A 19749-nucleotide genomic window follows, 5' to 3' on the forward strand; every position below is an offset into this window, starting at 1 on the left:
TTCTAGAACGACATATACAGGACCAACCATAAACCAATTCTACATTTTTACAACATTGGTTGCTAAGGTTGCCGAGTCCCGAGGGTATACTGTATAGGTTATTAAAGCCGTCACACTAAGTCTGCTCAAGCCAAATAAGTCTTCCATAAACATCAACCCCCAAATGAAAATACCAATTACCGAGCAGGACAGTGAAACAAAGGAACAAAGGAGAAGAACGTTAAAAAGAAATTCAAATCATATAAGCTTTGCTCATCTTTAGGTCTTTAACTATTACTGGTTCTGATTCTGGGGCTTGGAAAAGGTCATCTTACACACCATCATGTCTGGCAAAACAAGTCTGACTTATAAAAGCAGTTTTATATAACAGTATCCACTGTTCCACCCACAAGGCCTAAGGGGGCCAGGCTGGGCTGGGCTTGTTTAGAGAACAGGACCGGGAGCATTGTTTGATTAAATGAAACTACCATCCAGCTGGAAAATCATATTTGCTGCCATCATGACTTGAACATAATGATAGTAATGTTGTCTATTTAGTATGTATTTGGGGGGCTGGACTGGGAGAAGAGACAGTAGCACATCCAGGGTCTGGAAAATTGCTACCAATGGGGTCGTTAAAAATGAACTCTGTAATCTTATTATAACTTGATTCTCAAACGTGGCCTACTTTCAGAAGACTCGTACTGTAATCCTCAAGAAAGCCATAGTACCACCAACTCAAGGGCCGTTTATAGTTACGTATGCGTGATTTTGTGTACGTTTTTGGGTGAGAGAAAAATATGTAGAACCACAGAATTTCTTGACCCGACAACCGACGTGATGTTTGGTATAAGCTGCTGTCTGTCGGCAACGTTATCGCGGTAAATGCAACTCCGCGAGGGACCGAGGTACAGATTAACCACCTGGACTGAGTAATAATAACAAAACACAGTGCACTGCACCCGTCTTGCTGATGGAGGACAGGCGGTGTGAGTGTGTGTGCACGTGCGTGTTTGTGTGTATGTTTTCTCATGCCAATAAAGCCGTTTGAGCCTGTGAGGAGTTCAGACGTCCTCTTCAGTGATTGCAAGGACGTTCCTTTTTTCCCGTTTATTGCTAATTTATATTTCTTGTTGGGACACAGTTTCAGAACCGCTGTCATAAGTAATTTTCCTCACTACTGCCACGGTTGACAAAAGTTCGCCAAGGGTAGTTCAAGTGTACGTACGTTTTTATCGGTTTTAATCCGTCGGGTTGAGTGTTGTCCGTAAGGTTACGGACAGAGACAATTACGTACAGACCTACGGAGCAACCGGATTAAATCACTCTCCCCCTCTGTTTCTTGTGTATTCCTGCGGTCCTTATGTACTACTATGCATGGTACTTCAGGGGAAGAAAAGTCCTTCAGGGACCATAAAGGCAATCCATTCATTGTCCTGTATAAAGTAGAGCAGTGGTTCTCAAAGCAGAGTCCGGTGACCCCAGGGGTCCTTGAGAGGGTTCCAGGGGGTCCCCACTCCCCAGCTAAATTGAAAATAACAATAGCTTGTACTGTAGATCTGCCATTTTCAAAACATCTTGAAGATTTGTGGAACATTTGGAATATTTTTTAAGCATTTTAACAAATTAAATCTTGTACGGCCACAGCTAAATACACGATAAATTAGAGACAGCAGTAGTTATGGAAGTTACGTAAATCGCTATGCAATCAAGTACTTGACTGGGATTGCTAATAATAGAAAATCACAACACCATTACTGGCTAATGAGCTGGATGGAGTCAAAGCACAGGGAGAAACCAATCAGTGGTCAAAATGCAACAATCAACACACGTCTTAAAGCAGTGGTTCTCAACCTTTTCAGGCCGTGACCCCAAAAATAATCATATTTTAACTGGGGACCCCCCCCCCCCCACCCTGACAAGCACTAAGAGATGAGGCGTTACATTTTGTAGAATAGAACACGGTTCTATTTTGAAAATAGCAAAATATGTAGATCATCTATTTTCACAATTTCTGCCTCTAAGTATTTGACAATTTGACAAACTTTACGTTGGTTTGTTTACTGTTGAGAGAGAAAACAATGTTGCACATTAAGTTAATCATCTGGGGACCCCCCAAAATAATTTGGGGACCCCCCTGGGGGTCCCGACCCAAAGGGCCAAACAAAACAAGCTATTGGTTTTGCAAAAGATCCAGAAGGTGGGGTGGGACAATTTACAAGAGAAAACACAGAATCACCAATGAATCAAGGTCACCTTGTTTTATAATATGCAAAACTGAAATAATTTATATTGCTTTGTAAATATTAGAGTCACATTCTTCAACTGTAAATGTAACACAGGGAAATGAACAACAATAAACACTGAACAAAGAACAGCTAAATCCAAAAAGGCTCATGATACAATTAGAAGTTTGGCCCCAACTTGGCTTTTACATTTTGATGGTACGATTACAGTACCTGTAGTCTTATATAACACTCCGGATGTATAAAGAAATACGTTTGCAATGTTATTACACTTTCTCCACCAAATTTCATTGGCATATTTTAACAGTTGCTGGCTGCTGCCTTTCAAAACCAGAGTCAGCAACACCACCTGCGACACTCGTGTGGGGTGGTTTCAAACCATGGCCTCTACGGCCAAACATGCACACATATGCATTTTTATGTACAGTATAATCAAGTTGTTTAACCAGTTGATGGTTCGTAGCTAGCCAATAGCGATAATGACAACCCAAAACCCACCTCGTGTAACAGCTTTTCCAGTTTCTCCTGCAGCTCCATGAAGTACCGCGAGGTGACCAGGCCTTTGTAGGACTTGTCCAGGCAGTCTCTGGCGAGTTCCACCAGCTGGTGCTGGATGAAGCCCAGCACACCATCGGCCAGTGGCAGGGCACTGCCTGGGGAGTAGTCTGCAATGACGTCCAGCAGACGCCCTTCCATCTGGGCTGTCGCCTGAGATATAGCAAAGATAGGAAACTTTTACCAATTAACACATAGAAATACTGTAGTGACTACTGTATGTAATAAATGATATACCTTCACTTGAGGAAAACATGAGAAAGTATACAGAATAGGGCTGTCACAATTATTACATAATCGTCTAATCGCAATTATTTGAGGTAATCGCAATTATTTTGCATAATCGTTTCCATGTTGAGAAATGTTAATATAGTTTCAAACACTTTAAAAAGGTAGTGGAGATAGCAGATCTACAAGCTCACAACACGTCGCATCGCGACGTGTTGTGAGCTTGTAGATCGGCTATTTCCACTATCAATGTTCTTATTTAAGTATAAAGTTGTCAAATATGTGAGTAATTTCTTTGTATATTTAGGTTATGTGTCATATCTGCCATGTGCAACTTCAAAGCCTAAAAGCCAAACAGAAATGTAATTGTCAACGACAAAAACACAATTAAATCGTTAATCGCAGTTATTTGAGTGACAATTAATCGTCATGTAAAATGTCATAATCGTGACAGCCCTAATACAGAATGTATGTTACCTACGACACCAGCATGTACAGTACACTTTGGAATGTTTACAGTTTTTTTCTACTTTAATAAACCTCTTTAATATAGTTGGTTGGCTACACATGGATCAATGAAAATGGATTATATGAGACAGGACGTGATGCTGCTAATATATCTAGTGAGCAGAGCAGGAGACATTTAGCCTCGTAAACCAGCCTCTGTATACTCCCTGAGGGAGTGGAGGGAAGTTGCTCAGGATAAGGAAATCTGGAGGTCTCAGTTGGAACTGTTACCCCCGCGACCCGATTCCGTATAAGCGATTGAAGATGGATGGATGGATGGATGGAACCAGGCTCCTCCTACCAGAAGGTAGGAGGAGTCTAGTTTACTAGGATAGGACATTAAAACAAAACATTAAAATGATAGGATCCCGTACTATACCTTGGGAAAGCGCTCTTTGTAAACGTGATTCATCATGACGATCTCATTGTCAAATGTCCCACAGGTCCGCCCAGGGCTATGCAGAGATAAGAGTTGCAAAATGTTAATTAGAATGCTTATAAATACATAAAACATAGGATGAAATATGGGTTATGTTCTACTATGTATATTCCCATTTAATTATTCTTCTTTACATGCATATACATCCAAAAACTAATTCATGTCAGTCAATTTCCTATCACCGTAAAATAAATTCAGAGGGCTTCATGGGAGTCAACCAATGGTTTCCTTATGTTTAGTCACTTGAGCCATCAGCGTACCATGTTTGAAGTTGATACTTTTACTATGACACTGATCAATTTCACATACCGCATTCATAGCTTTATCTACGATGGGTACCATACCAAGAGTTCCATTAGAAGGGTGAAATGTGTGCATATCCATTATAAATCAATGTAATGTCAACAGTGATATAAATAGTGATCCTGCCATGTCCACATATAATATTGCATGCTACAAATACAGCATCAACCTGTTACACACAGTCTGGTGCTATTTCAGGGCAATATCAACAGTTGCACATGCGCCCTGCTATTATTTAGTGGCAACATGAGTAGTTGCACATGAGCAATTGGAAAGTACTCAAGAACCGTTGCACACACCCGTTGCTTCTATTTCTAGGACAGCAGTAGTTCACCAAGGCAAATGTGTGCAGTTACTCAAAGCTGGCCCAGAAACCACAGTTACACAAATGTTATAATCTACGTAATTTAACAACAGGACAGAATCTCTGGGTGGTCGTATTTAGATGAAAGGCTTATTTAGACTAGGGTATGTACAGTATGTACGTACATATAGCATACATTCAGAATGCAAGTGGCATTGCTCACATATTTTTTAACCTGCTTGTTGCCAAGAATTAAAATAGTCTAATGCCCCTAAATCGTGCACGGGTCATGCACAGATGATGCACCACACGTGTGCCTGCCATTCACAGCTTTCAAACAAAAAGATCCGTTTGGAAATCCGTTCAGGCATTCAAAAGATAGAGGCTATAGTGTTTTCTTCAAATGTAAACAAACATGCATTTCACATGCCGAAACCGGAAGTAGGAAGTAGGGAGAGCAAAGAGACCAAGATAGTTAACTATTGCACTTTGTGGATACATACTCTTTATATTTACAATATGGACATCGGTATCGGCCAATATCAAAAATCGGCAGGTATGATATCAAACCGGCCGAATCGGTTATCGGCAGGTCACTGACATAAAACCGGTTTCATGCCAATTGTGTCTATGGCACTGCACAGCATGATGCTCTGGTCCTGTGACTAAAGTAAACATTAGCAAGTAGCAACCAGTCTACTTAGTGGCAGCCTACAGAATACAGATGGTGCTGATTACTGCAATGTAAGGATATATTCCATAATCCTGTGTCAATGTCGTCTCCAAAAAGAAAAGAGAAATATTAGACTGGATATTGTCTGTGTTTTTGGATATTGTACTATTGTGATTGATTTGGCATTAGTGTTCTTCTAGCTTATTGGTACTCAAATTGTACCCTTTCTACTTGGCCTGAAGAAAGGGTATTTGAGCAACCCTATTTTCTAGTTCTTAGCTAAAGAAATCGGTATCGGAAAAATCGGTTTTGGCAGGTCAGACCTTCATAAAACCGGAGGATCGGTATCGGCCAAGAATTTTGCAATCGGTCCATCTCTACAATAAACCCTATAAAAAATTACCAAAAGGCACAAGCACAAGTGCTTTTTTGCCTTTTATCAGGTGTCCAATGATGGCTCTGGTAGACAAATGCAGAACGGTCTTATCTGGTCTCTGTATGCCCCATTGCTGGCCCACAGAGGCACCAACACCCGAGTACCACAAGTCCAAAACATTAAAAAAAAGAGATCCGCTGCCCAGTTTGTTATACTTCCCGTTTAGGCCGATTCTCCATTCACTCCAAGCCATGGAAGAAACAGCCCTTTTCTCTTATTCATTTCCCTGTCACCCTATGATATTGTGCTAATTCGCTAGCTTGTAGCTCCGGCTTAGTAGGACGTATGAAGTTCCTTTTTTTCACGGCTCACGGATTACTGCTGCTTGTGCGACGGACGGACACCGTGTGAGCACATTAAAAGGGTAAGAAATTAATAAAATAGCGTGGCAGGCAACCCTGAAAGTCGATTTTTGATCATAGGAGTCAGTGAGTTAGGAACACTGACACCAGCCAATTCTTCGAGAGCGTGTCGCTGTTTCTACATGTTATCTTTTTGACAACCAAACCTAACCCAAAACCCTAACCTCCGTGGGGTGAGTTGCTAACCTGCCGACGCTCCGTTGTCCAAATGTTGCGTTGTCGAAAGAGTGAGATTTCCCCCAATTCATCAGCCTCATTAGCTGGTGAATTACAGGGACTAGTCAGATCCGGCACTTTTTCAGTACTTTTTAACACTTAACTTCTGAGGCAGCTCTTTCCTTTATAAATATAAGAGCACATGGTTTACTCATTTTCAGTTACTTTTGTGGCGTTTTACAACCATTGTTATACTGGAAGAGACCACTCCTACCTGTTTGCTTTATTCTGGCAGCAAACAAGTTAATCTAGAGCTTTTCCTAGTGGTCACAGTGTTTGCGTGCGTGCATGCACGTATGTGTTGTGCCTACACAAGCAGGAACACGTCATAGTAGACCCAACCACATCAAGTTCCACCATCCTCTGCACACAGCATGAATCTCAGTCACTTATACTAGGGTTTAATGCCGGGAACCGGGATCCCGGGACTCCCGGCCTGAGCGCACCTAATTTCCCTCCCGGTTATTGCTTCGGGAACCGCCATCCCGAAGATTGTCTTTTTCTTATATAAATTAGGCTACTAATTATTACTAGAAAGGCCTACTACAGTGCGTGGGCAATGGGCTGCTTGTCACATATCCTCGCCTCCTTTTTTTAACAGGAAAAATATATATCAGAATGAATCAGAACGTCAATATGCCTACAATAATCCAACCAAAAATTAATCTCTCTCTGATTTGCACTGCCTCTTAGATTGCGCAGCGCGCAATCTCGAGAACGAGGGGGGGGGGGGGGGGGGGGGGCTTCTTTGCTGTAACATGATGAATTGCCCCAGTTTGGGACATAATAAATATACTTGACTATAATGGACATTTAGTTTGGCTGTTGATATGATATCACGGGAGGGCGGCGGTCAGATGCAGTGGAATTCTAAAAAGCCACGTCCCATACAATAGGCCTACCGCAGGCGCCTACTAAATAAACTTAATTGATTAAATCTAACGTGGCGTGGCACCGAAATTATACTGCGTTCCACTTCCAACAGTCCCTTTACCATTACAGAGAGACCACCTGTGTATGCCTTAGCCTATTTATAACGTGATGTTTTCCAGCAGCAGAATGAGCAAAATTATGGAAAACAAGTCTGTTGTTATAATCCAACTGCTGTACTGTAAGTAATAGGTCTACATGTGTGGTCTACCTTGCTTTCCTGGGGTGAACTATGAAGAATGATCTTGCAAGCGTTATTATCCCCCCAAATATATCCGATTGTGTAAGTAATGCAATGCTTTATAATGAGCCATTGAGGAACATTGAAGCGTTGCGTTGTGAAGAGCTGTGCGCGACAGCGCGTCCAACGGCATCTCCCATTAGCTTGATTATATAGTTTGTCCTGCGAGTGTCATGCTGACAATAGCCGATCTGCAAGCTCACATAGCGTCTAATCTACGACGTGTTGTGAGCTTGCAGATCATCTATTTTCAGTGACACGTGGAAATACAGTCGATAGGCTACGCAATGTCGCCCCCTGGTTGGTTAAAGGGGTACTGTCACCTAAAGCCAAGGCCGTTCCATGGTTATTAAACATTATTAATTATTATTATTATTATTGACGGGAAATACCGGGGAGCCCGGGAGAAGCTCCGAAAAATCCCGGTTTTTAAAATGAGCTAAATTCGGGAAAATATTAAACACTAACTTATACTGTGCTGAGATGAGTGCTGCTGTGAGCGTTTTAGTGCAGTGGTTGCCCATCTTTTACAGATCAAGGCCCACTTGAAAATCTCTAAAGCGTTTGCGGCCCACCCATCTGACCCCTTTGGGCTGCATGCATTTTCAAAGCATGCCTAGTTTAATGACGAATGAATTGATTGTGTTCCAACATGGATCAGTGGAACTAAATTATTATATTATTAACTCATTGTCTGCCAAATCCGACTTTCCTCAGTTATCCGAAGTCGAATATTCGGTTATTTTAATTTTTGTATTGTTTTCTCTTTAAAAATATATATAGTTTATAAAGCTTGGCTAGATAGGAAGTCATAAGAATGAGTTGTCAATGCCCCTGGTGGATGAATTTGTTAATGCTCTATACCAGGGGTTCTCAAACCTTTTTAGGCTGTGAACCCCAAAATAAACATATTTGAACTGGGGACCCCCAACCCTGACAAGCACTTGGAATGTACCGGTAGGTATTACATTTAATGTGACTCGGTTCTGCAGATAAATATTGTGAAAATAGCAGATCTACATGCTCACAACGCCTCGCAACGCGAGGCGTTGTGAGCTATTTTGTGTGTGCTATTTTCACAATGTTCGCCTCTTGCTTACTTAATATTTGACAGTTTGGCCAGTCCTGTCGAATATTCGACTATTCGAATACTTTGAGGTCGAATAATTCGAATACTAAAAATCACTATTCGTGAATGCCCTAGTACACAACGCTTTTCTTTGCCACCAGATGGTGCTGGTTGCTGATTGGAATCACAGCGGAAGTAGAACATGTGCATGATGTCATGGAAAAAGCTTCAACGCCATCCGATTCCTGTTTATTATTAGTGTGGTTGCCCCTGCAGTTGTCGTGTCACGGCAACCACACTTGCAGTTTCCAATTGCATCTTTCTAGTTATTTTCACTGGAAGGTCCATATCTCTACTACCGTGTATCGCTAGCCTCTCGCCTCAAACAGTGGGATCCTCAATGGTGGATAACTATGGTTACGAGTGGCAAAATCGCTTGCGTTTTATTTTTTTCATAGAAGCAGAGAAAGCGCAAGCGTAAGAGTAAATGCCACAAGCGTATCCAGGGGGATTAGAAACTAAAGTTCTAGACTAGTTCTAAGCTTGCAGTGAGTGAGAATTTCAGCATGGCTTAAAACTAATTTGTTTACATTTAAATACGCACTTCCATCCATCATGACAGTTCTGTGTTTGTGCATCAACCACAGTGTGATCTTGTACAAGGCTGTAATGGTTGCTGTGGCTTCTGAACAGCGGCACTAGGGTAGGCATCAAATAGTTTTTGTACAACAAGCATACAAGAGAGTGTCTGCAATGCATCATCATTTTATCATCCAGATTTTTGGGTCAACAACATGATGTTCCCTGTTCTATTTGTCCATCTCCCTCTCTGTGCCTAATGTCCTGTGCAGTCTAAATAAAGCTGAACTACCTCAAAATACAATCTTGACCAAATGAACCCTAGCATTCCTATTCTGGGGCGAAGATTCAGCAAAAATAGCAGATTTACAGTACATTGCAATACATTGTGAGCTTGTAGATCTGCAATATTCCTGCAAAGAGATTTTGGTGTGGAAAAAGGAGGCCACCGAGTATAGAGCCCTGGGTGGGACCAACTAAGTATGTGGGGTTTAACTCTGTATCACTTTACATTTTAACCACCATAGCACGGCACCGAGTGCCGCACTATGAGGTTGTAGATCTGCTATTTTTGAAAAATCATGAAAATATGTGCAAATCTTTGAATATATATATTTTAAAGTGAACATTTTTAACTCAAATCTTTGCTTCTGAGGGGGTCCCGGGAACAACATATTTTGGGATGGGGGTCCACGGCCAAACAAATGATTCTGGGGGTCGTTGATTTTAAAAAGTTTGAGAACCACTAATACAGAATTATTATTTTTTTCAGAAAAACGTTAGGATTTAGAAGACATTTATAGAATCGGGTCTTCAGGTCTAAATGGGTTAACTGGTTACCGCCATTAAAAGAAACACAGCGTTTGAATTAAGCAATATTACACGAGAGGGTGTGCATTATCGCGGTTATTTGTCCCGACACTCTTGCTGCAGGAACGAGCCACAGGCGAGTTCCGTAGGCAGGACTGAAGGGACAAATAACCGCGATAATGCAGACCCTCGAGTGTAATATTGCGATTATACAACTGTTGCCCTTAAAAAAAAACACGTCAACTTCATTTCATTGTAATTAACATGTACGATAGGAATTTGTAATTTGTTAATGCCTCATTTAGCTACTATGTCCCTGAACATCACATGAAAACCGCTAGCCTAGCCGCCTAGCATAGTGTGGGGAGAGAGGCGCGCTTGCTCTCTTTCGTGACAAACGCAGCTGATTTCTTTATTTGATGAGACCGTGCAGTAGTGCTCATTACCTGCACGGTTGGAGAGCCTGTTTTCCATTGAGAGCGAGACTACCTGTTGTATAATCCAAAGTACCTGAGACTGCGGGAGCGGAGTCTGATGGGCGGTGGTTGGTGTGTGGCATCTTCGTCAGCCACGCTCTCTGTGCTCCGGAAGTGTTTGAAGAGGAAGTGGAGGTCATCTTGTGTGGGCTGGGACGGCAAGTGGTGCAACAACTCCTGGGAAGAGGAGGACTGGACGAGGAAGGAAGAGATGGAGAGAGAGAGTGAGTAAGTGAACAAGAGACATTAACAGATCATCCACAAGCAAGATGGTAACATTCAGGGATCGATATGCTAAAATAACTAAACATTTACATCGGGGGTCTTCAACGTTTTCAGGCCAAGGACCCCTTAGTTGAGAAGCGGGGACCCCCCACAAGCGGGGACCCCCCACAACCTTTTCATAGATTCCGTATTGTTTTATTGTTTGACAGCACGATACTCAGTGTATGTTGGATTCATGTCCATTTGTGTTTTCAGATATTTAACCACTAGATACTTAATAAAGTTGATCTTTCACTCTGTACTTAGTCTGCTCTTTTCCCCCTCTACACCAAAGCTCTTTGCCAAAAATAGCCGATCTACAAGCTCACAACGCCTTCGCGCGCTGCGAGGCGTTGTGAGCTTGTAGATCGGCTATTTTTGGCTAAAGTTCTCAGAATATGGACACTAAGGTTCAAGTGGTTAATATAAAACTTTCTATCACTCAAAGATTTGGAGGACTCCCTGTAGTAACTCTGAGGACCCCCTAGGGGGGTCCCGGACCCCCTGTTGAAGACCCATGATTTACATAGTCATCTTAATTAAAATGTAACCGAATACATACAGACAATCACACTTGCCATTTACATGTTCTGGGTAAATTATTTCTAGTCTCTTTAATCTGCTTTCCTACTGTGCTTTAGGCTGTGCTTTTGCAGCTTTGAAGAGACATGACATCCTGCATTGAAAGGCTTCCTCCGACAAGAATCACACCAGCGCACTCTCTCTAATTCATCAGCCTGCTAATACTGGGAGGCTTAAAGGCTTTCATGTTCCTCTATGGTTTGAAATTAGATGTCACAGTTAACAAGGGCATCCTCCTCTGCTCAGGCAGTCTGCAATGAAGCATCAACATCATAAATCCCTTCTTCAGTCTTAAAGAATTGATACAGTGAGCTTTCCTGCTCTACTTTGCAGAAACTGGATTTCTTTCTTTTATTGTTTGCCCTCTGCAGAATGCCCAGAGGGCAGGCAAACATGGCTGTTGTGTTGGCTATCTATCGTCACTAGCCGCAAATTGCAACACTAGATTTTATTTTAATCGGATGAATCTAGGGTTGCAATACCTCCCATAGGCAGCCAATGCATCAAAACAGTTTTTTGCTATCTGATTGTAATAAACAACTTAAAATTCACCTATATTGGGGCTCTATGGAAAGCTTGGAGTATCCTCTTTCTATCTGCAAAGAGTTGCTTTCATAAAACTCCACCATAGACATGTTATGAGCTACTTTCTGTCAAGAAATCCGAGCAGACATGGTTTATTTTCTAAGTGTTGAGCTTCGGAAGCGCTCGTCTTCTATAACGCAGCGTGTCGCTGCCTCCTGCATTATGTGACATTTAGAACCAGCCGGTACACAGGACCGCTGAGTGACTTCCCACAAGCGCTTCCAAACTCCAGCACTTAGAAAAAATAATCACCTGAACTGAATTTCTTGATAGAAAGTAACTCCTAACATGTCTACGGTGGATTTTTATGAAACAAACACTTTGCAGATAGAAAGAGGATATTCCAAGCTTTCCATAGAGCCGCAATATTGGTGAGTTTGACGCCGTTTAATACAATCAGATAGCAAAAAACTGTTTTGATACATTGGCTGCCTATGGGAGTTATTGCAACCCTAGATTCATCCGATTAAAATAAAATCTAGTGTTGCAATGTGTGGCTACTATCGTCACTGTCAGGCAGAAACCTTGTATGTCCAAAACGGTTACTTTTCAGGAAATGGATGTAGTTATTATTTAGTCAAAAGCTCTCGTTAATTGCACCTTGTTAGTTAGAGCCTCCAGGTCTGTCCGTCCGTTAGTGTGTCACGCAAGATGGTGGCGCCCGCAGGCTCAATAACAACTTCTCTCTCTTCTCCTGTAACTTTGGAACCATATGCCCACATGATCACAAAGACTGTGTTTGCGTGATCGATCGGCGGGCCAATCGTACGACACGAAAACGATTCGCGACGACTTAAAAAGGTGAGTCAAAAAAGGAAAAATAGCTGGTACTCCCAAAGACTTTAAATGTGCCGTATTTAAAAGCTCTGCTACTCGACCTTAGGGAGTGTTACTTGTAGGTTCAACATTAATAAACATTCATTTTCAACCTGGTGTCCCTGTTTTTTCATAAATAGCTAAAGTGTTATAAGCTTGCAGATCAGCTATTTTCGCTATACTCTTAACTCATACCCTGCCAAAAAATATGTTTCTATGATAAAAACGTCTTTAAAACGTCTTTTTCACTATGGATCTCCCTGCCAGACGTCTTCTGAACGTCTTTTTTTTTTAAATAATTTAAAAAAAAAATGTTTTTTTGAAAAAAACTTTTTTGGACCTCCAACAGTGTACTAGGCATGATCGCGATCGCGAAATTGCATGTTTAACCCCCATACCAACCCCATCTTTCAAACATGGCAGCCATGTTCGTTTACATTTGAAGAAAACATAAGGGCTCCTTTCTCCTGAATGCCTGAACGGATTTCCAAGCGGATTTTTTTGTTTGAAAGCTGTGAAAAGCATGCACATGCATAGTGCATGATCTGTGCACGAATGTGCCCTTTGTTGGCGAACCGGCAATATAAGAGGTCATCCCACTTTAAATATGGCACCGACTGAGTTAAGGGCTTTGCACACAGGACCGTTGCGTTTCTTTCCGTTTGCTGCATGATTAAAACGCATTGGATTTGGTGTGCAAGGCTGTGCAGAATCCACACTGCGGATCCGAAGAGGAGTCATAAAAGGAGTCAATGAGTTTTTACCGCATGCGACAAGACGCACAAATCGAACTGGGTTCGATCTGGGAAAAAACGCACAGCCGCAGCCACCTGCCGCATGGCAAATTCGGAGCCGGTGTGCATGAGGTCATAAAGAATCATTGTTTTCTTTAAAAAAAATGGAATTGTCATTTTTTTCCGTGTGAGAAAAACGCGTCTGTGTGCAAAGGGCTTTATATGACTCTAGTCTATTATGACAAAATAGGGCACATCATCATAAGATGAAATACGGATATACAAGGTTTCTGATCAACGGCGATGCTAAGCATTGGTTTTCCCTGAACCAAAATGCGTGACACAAGGCCTGGAATTCATGAGCAAGTCCCTGTCTGGCTGCTCTGGCAGGGATCTCGGGTTTCGCTCAAGGAAGGGCAAAGGGGGGCAGAACGGCTCCTCTGAGCAGAAAAGGAAAAGAGACGGAATATTAGAGAAAAAGAGATAAAGAGAGAGGAAAATTAGAGAATGAACACGAAAAGAGTATGAGAGTCAGAGGGAGAAAAGAGGTTGACAAAGAAACCAAAAAAGCTAGGACAGCAATTAAAACTGACAGAGAACATAGCGATAAGCCGGAGAAACAGAGACCTGAGGAGGAAACCCGAGAGGCGTCAGTGTCAAGGAAGCACAACATAAAGACCTCACTGACAGCAGGGCCTCAAAAAGGCCATTGTGTGCAAGGGCCTGACCTCAACGTCTCCAAGCCATGTGTTAGGCTATAGAAAATTACAGCCAGCACACAAGAGTCAAGACCCACTCATTGTTTTCATGACCGGGTGCAGTTTTCAGTAGACTTTCAAGACAAGGTTTTAAGATTATCACCACAGAACTCGTCAGCATTCAGCTAATGGGTGTTGCTGTACCTACAATGGCTAGCGAGCAAACCTAGCTGGCAGGATGCCCATCATTTGACTTCCAGAGAGGAAGGGTTGAACAAGGAAATGTGCAATGTCATCCCGTCTCTTGCCTAGCAGTGATGTCATTCAGGAAAAATGCTGCTTTTCCACAAGTCTAATGTTATTGTAACGATTAACCCAGTGATTTCTGTATTTTCCTTTGGCAAGCGAGGGCAGCAAGCATTACCGCTCAGCACGGAACACAGTCAGAATACAGAGAAGGAGCTGAGAGCAGAACAGAGTAGGCCTTGATGCAAAAATAAATGCACCTACAGCGATTAGAATGAGGTACATCCTAAACTTTTATTTATGTCACTGCAGCTTTCACAAAAACACTATCTTGACAAATCATAACTTTCTGTAATAGAAACTCTTTATGCATAAAACTTGATAAAAAAAATAGTATTTTGCATTTTTAAATCCCATTTTAGACACTGGTTACTTCAGTAAGACATTCTTTAAGATGCCCCCCTGCTCCACAAATATTTACAGCCTCCAGGTTAGAAATCTACTCTTTAATGCTGAGACACTGAATAAATCATTACAGCTTAGGGCTGGTCAATACAACTTCAAATCAATGTAGTTAATCAGGGTTCCCCAATAGGCAGCCTGTGGGCCATTTGCGGCCCACGAGGGGCTACTATCTGGCCCACACCAACCCCAGTAATAATGGTGGTATAAGAGCAGCAACAACACTAGTATATCGTCGTTGTCGGGTGGAAATCTCGTATCTCCAAATTTGTACATTCTTTCGCAAATCATACAAGGCCGTCGCACAAAAGTAGTGAAAACAGCAGATCTACAAGCACACAACGCCTCGCGTTGGCTGTTTTCACTAGTTTAACTCATTTTTTAAATGATAAATTCAAAGCGAACGGTTCGTTTTGAATTTATCAAGGTTTCCACCCCGACAACGACGAAAACTGTCGCTGGAGTAGTGAGAACGCCACCGTCGCCCCCTGCAATGTTGTGGCCCTCGGCTTGGTACCCTAGACATAATTCGGCCCTTAGTTCCCCAAACTAATTGGGGAACCATGTAGTTAATTGTAATGATTTGTTTATATACCGTATAAAAATATCAAAAACGTCCTGCTTCTTGATTATTCAATTAACCTACATGAGCAAGATTAAGTCAGATATTGGTTCAAAAGAATGGTTTCAAAATAACTTTGGTAAAAACAACAAAAAACTCTCCACTTCCACCCCGCCATGATCCCTGGGTCACGCTTCCTGGATGTCCATTTCCAATAAAATACTTTATAATATAAGTGAATGCCGCCAAAAGAGTATTCAACCCTGACCTGACCATTTGGGTGCATTTCAAACCATTATCATGTCTTCCATTGGCATCCAAAAATGTATCAATTGTGTCTATTCAGCAGAACAACAATCTGGAAAGATGTGTACATTTAGTCCATGAAGGAAACAACTCAAGTCAAGTCACCCCCCTTTGGAATTGACTGATTAAATCAACGCCAATAGATTGGTATCTTTCTGTAGTCCATCATGTGTTAGCAGACAGGATTTACAGTTCAGCAGCCACCACAAGTTTATGACACACAGAGGACCACTGAACATCTGACTGACTGACACACTGAGTAGTAGCGACACAGGGAGATAAATAGTCCCATGGCAGTGTTCTAGAGAGAAGTTGAATATTTGATGACGTGAAAGGAGAGGGAGAGCAGGGACGTGCTGGCCATTGGGAAAAGCGGGACAACTCCCGAACGTCCGGTTCATTCCTGGCCTGTCCAGGCCGGCCATTAGGAAAAAAATAAAAATAAAATGTTGGCCTTCGTTCCATTTTGGGGGCTGGGAGGCCAACAAAGTAAATCGTCACTGTCGAGCAGAAACCTCGTATCTCCTAGTTTCAAATGTATACATTTTTTCGCAAAGCAAAGCCCTGCTTCATCATACAAGGCCGTTGCACAAAAGTAGTGAAAACAGCAGATCTACAAGCACACAACGCCTCGCATCTGTGCTTGTAGATCGGCTGTTTTCAATAGTTTAAATCATTTTTAAAATGATAAATACAAAACAAACGGTTTTGGACATACAAGTTTTCCACCCAACAACGACGAAATATAAAGGTGGTTGCACACTGCTGCGTTTTTCGTTGCGAAATGCGTTTTTCAGGACAAGGAGAGAGAGGGAGATAGAGAGAGCAAGGGACGGAGTGGTGCGCGAAACGGGCGGCAGTGTGCAAACGTGACTGACATAACGTGAGGTTGATTTTTTTATTTGTGTTCTCCGAAATTCACTCCGATATTCGGCCCGAAAAACGCAGCAGTGTGCAACCAGCTTAACTCATGTACAGTAATAATTGGCCCACTGGCTTGTCACTTGTCATGATCTGAAATGGCAAATCTTTGAGTAGCAGTATAGAGAGAGATCTCTCTTACGCATTGAGGGCCTCTCCAACTCTTTTTCCCGGGCTGAATCAGGGGCCCAGCATGTCCCTGAGGGAGAGGATCAGAGAGAGAGAGAAAGAAGTGGACTCACAGATACTGAGGAGCTGGGTGGGTTGGTGCAGTATCCAGAGGAGGGAACAGAGGCCACAGACCACCTTCGCCCGTCCGCTCTGTAGAGACAATACAATAACACGTCGTGTCAGTGGATTTGTGAGGAACCTGGAAATCCGTCCCCTCTTCAACCTTCAGTGGGCGATTCGTCCTCTCGTCTGTCATTGTAACAACTGATGTTCGGAATACGGGCGGGAGGCAAATGCATAACTTTAAAAAATATGTTGGAAATTGTAGCTGGAAATTGTAAGCGGTGAACATGGGAGATCCCAATGTCTTTACCTTTCAGTACGTGCCAGGTGGCTACGCGGGTTCAAACCGAGGCAGTGGCAGGAAGGTAGAGAGAGGGAGGGAAGAGATAGAGAGAGAGAGGGAGAAAGAGAAAAAACAGTGGTTAATGACAGTGACACTTAAGTCTGGTTGTCTGCAGCAGCAGATCACAGCCAATGCTGGGCTCAGTGGCTTCAGCTGGGCTGTAGAAACACCTGCCTAGCTGCAGTTCTCATACTGTAGTACCATGTCCCAGTGTCCCACACACACTGAGATTCATTTTACATACATGTCCTGTAATCCTATATGCAACACTGACAACAATATGTGTACAAGACTGCATGTAATCCCTTATATTCACCAATATACATACTCTACACCAGGGGTCTTCAACAGGGGGTCCGGGACCCCTAGGGGGTCCTCAGAGTTACTACAGGGGGTTTTCTCCTTTTTTATATTAAGCACTTGACCCCTAGCGTCCATATTCTGAGACCTTTTGCCAAAATAGCAGATCTACAAGCTCACAACGTGAGCTTGTAGATCGGCTAGAGGGAAAAAGATCGGTGTAGAGGGAAAAAGATCGGTGTAGAGGGAAAAAGAGCAGACTAAGTACAGAGTGAAAGGTCAAGTTTATTACGTATTGACGGTTCAAGTGGTTAAATATCTGAAAACACTAATTGACATGAATCCAAAATACACTGATGATTGTGCCGTCAAACGATGACACTATATGGTATCTATGGGTTGTGGGGGTCCCTGCGTCATCTCTCAACTAAAGGGTCCTTGGCCTGAAAACATTGAAGACCCCTGCTCTACATTATAGTTTACCCCCAGCAACACTGCACATGCTCAACCACTTTCAACGTAGAGTCCCTTCTTTGGGCATGTCATTGTAGGTGACAAAGTAGCCGAAATAGCCTCATCTACAAGCTCATGGTGCGACTCTTCCAATGACGTGCATTCACGGCACATTGTGAGCTTGTAGATCGGCTATTTTCGCTATTTGTCGTACAATGACATATACAAGGCGTAAGTGGTTAATCTATACTTGTCACAGTTCACAAATTTCCTCCACCTGATTCCCCATCTTATATCGGCATGGCATCACTCTAAGGACACGCACCCCTTTTTTGTTGACAGCTCTGAGAACAGATTCAATATGTGATGACACCGATGGTCAAATGTTCAGGTTAGCGCCTGGTAAGAGCCAAGCACTCGGGACAACGCATAGCTAAATCGATGGGGACATCAAACATATTGATTTAGGAAGGGTTCTGTGTATGGATGGTGTTGGCCTTAGCACCAGGAGATTAGTCCTGTTAATAGATTAGTTTATTAAAGGTAGGTGTGTGTGTATGTGTGTGTCTGTGGTCTGATCATGTGTCTAACAGACCTATGTGGCATCCAGCATGCATTACTAAATGTAATAATGCATGACTTCAGTCATTAGGTTTAGGTATTAAGGTCCCCGCGAGCTTAACTCACTCGATGCCCACGACAAGCTAGCTCGACAACTCGCGCAGCGTCCTGAGTGCGGTCGCTGAGAATGACGAGTGTGATGTCATTTGCACTCTAAACCGCAGTGTTGGGTCTGCGGCACCCGCGCCTGATTCAAAAACTGAAATTCCCATAATGCATCAGGAAATAACGTGATCAGGAAATCCTGTTTTGCATCCAGGCCAATGTTATGAAATTCACAAAAATGGATGCATCTCATAATCCAACTCCAGATCACTTTCTTGATCAAAACAAGCCCTTCTCTGCCAACCATAACAAAAGCACGGATGGCTGCGCTTGTCATTTTGTGTGATTTATATAAGTGGTTTACGGTATAAATAGTAGTAGGAAACATGTTTGTAAAGGAAATTACTAGTTTTTAGCTTAGTCTTTCTCGTCACGTACAGACACGATACAGTAAATGGTAAATGGTGCATTTATATAGCGCTTTTATCCAAGGCGCTTTACATAGATTGTGCATTACATTCACCCATTCACACACACATTCATACACCAATGGCAGAGGAAACCATGCAAGGCACACTCCTGCTCACCGGGAGCAACTAGAGGTTCAGAGTCTTGCTCAGGGACTCTTCGACATTAACTCAGGGGGAGCCCGGATTCGAACTGGGAACCCTTCGTGCTCTAATGTCGGTTTCTCTACCCCTGAGCTATGCCACCCCCAGTACTGCAGCCACAGTGCTGTGTTGCTTTTATACCGTGTTCCGTGTATGAGGACACCCACCGGTAAACCTGCCATTTGGGTACTTGACTCGTGAATCTAGGGGGACGCATTCTAGCGTGCACGATAACGTACCGTACCTGCGAGTGAAAAATTACCGTCCTGACACCGTGGTGTCCCATGCAGTGACCAAAACACCACTAACCGTGAATCAGAGTGTTCGAAATCCTTCTCCAGTCAGAAATAGGGGTGCAATGATTAATCGATAAATCAAATTAGTTGCCAACTATTCAAAAAAATATATTTTATTCTTGGCGGTTAATGGTTAATGAAGTGGTAACGGGGTTTGTGTAAATGTCTCCACATGGCCATCCTTGGTTTGCAACATTCCTAGTTCTTTGCAGCATACATTCCTATTTCATGAGAATGTTTGTGTCAAAAAAGTAATTGCATAAACAGCAGAGGTATATAAGGCTGTGAATAACAACCAGCGCCGGTGGAGCTCTCAA

At 42.6% G+C, this 19749-nt stretch overlaps 1 protein-coding gene across 1 annotated transcript in view; it reads right to left on the reverse strand.

Moving 5' to 3' along the window:
* mast3a (microtubule associated serine/threonine kinase 3a) overlaps positions 1–19749 on the reverse strand; it is a gene marked incomplete at both ends in the record, with an annotated part of 65734 nt that overhangs the window by 26405 nt on the left and 19580 nt on the right. The window contains 5 exons of the mRNA XM_080725775.1: positions 2724–2933; positions 3895–3970; positions 10388–10545; positions 16772–16850; positions 17074–17094. Coding sequence (XP_080581901.1) covers positions 2724–2933; positions 3895–3970; positions 10388–10545; positions 16772–16850; positions 17074–17094 — 544 coding nt within the window. The remainder of the gene's footprint in view (positions 1–2723; positions 2934–3894; positions 3971–10387; positions 10546–16771; positions 16851–17073; positions 17095–19749) is intronic.

This window comes from Nannobrachium achirus, assembly GCF_963921795.1.
Source record: "Nannobrachium achirus genome assembly, chromosome: 5".
Lineage (NCBI taxonomy): Eukaryota > Metazoa > Chordata > Actinopteri > Myctophiformes > Myctophidae > Nannobrachium > Nannobrachium achirus.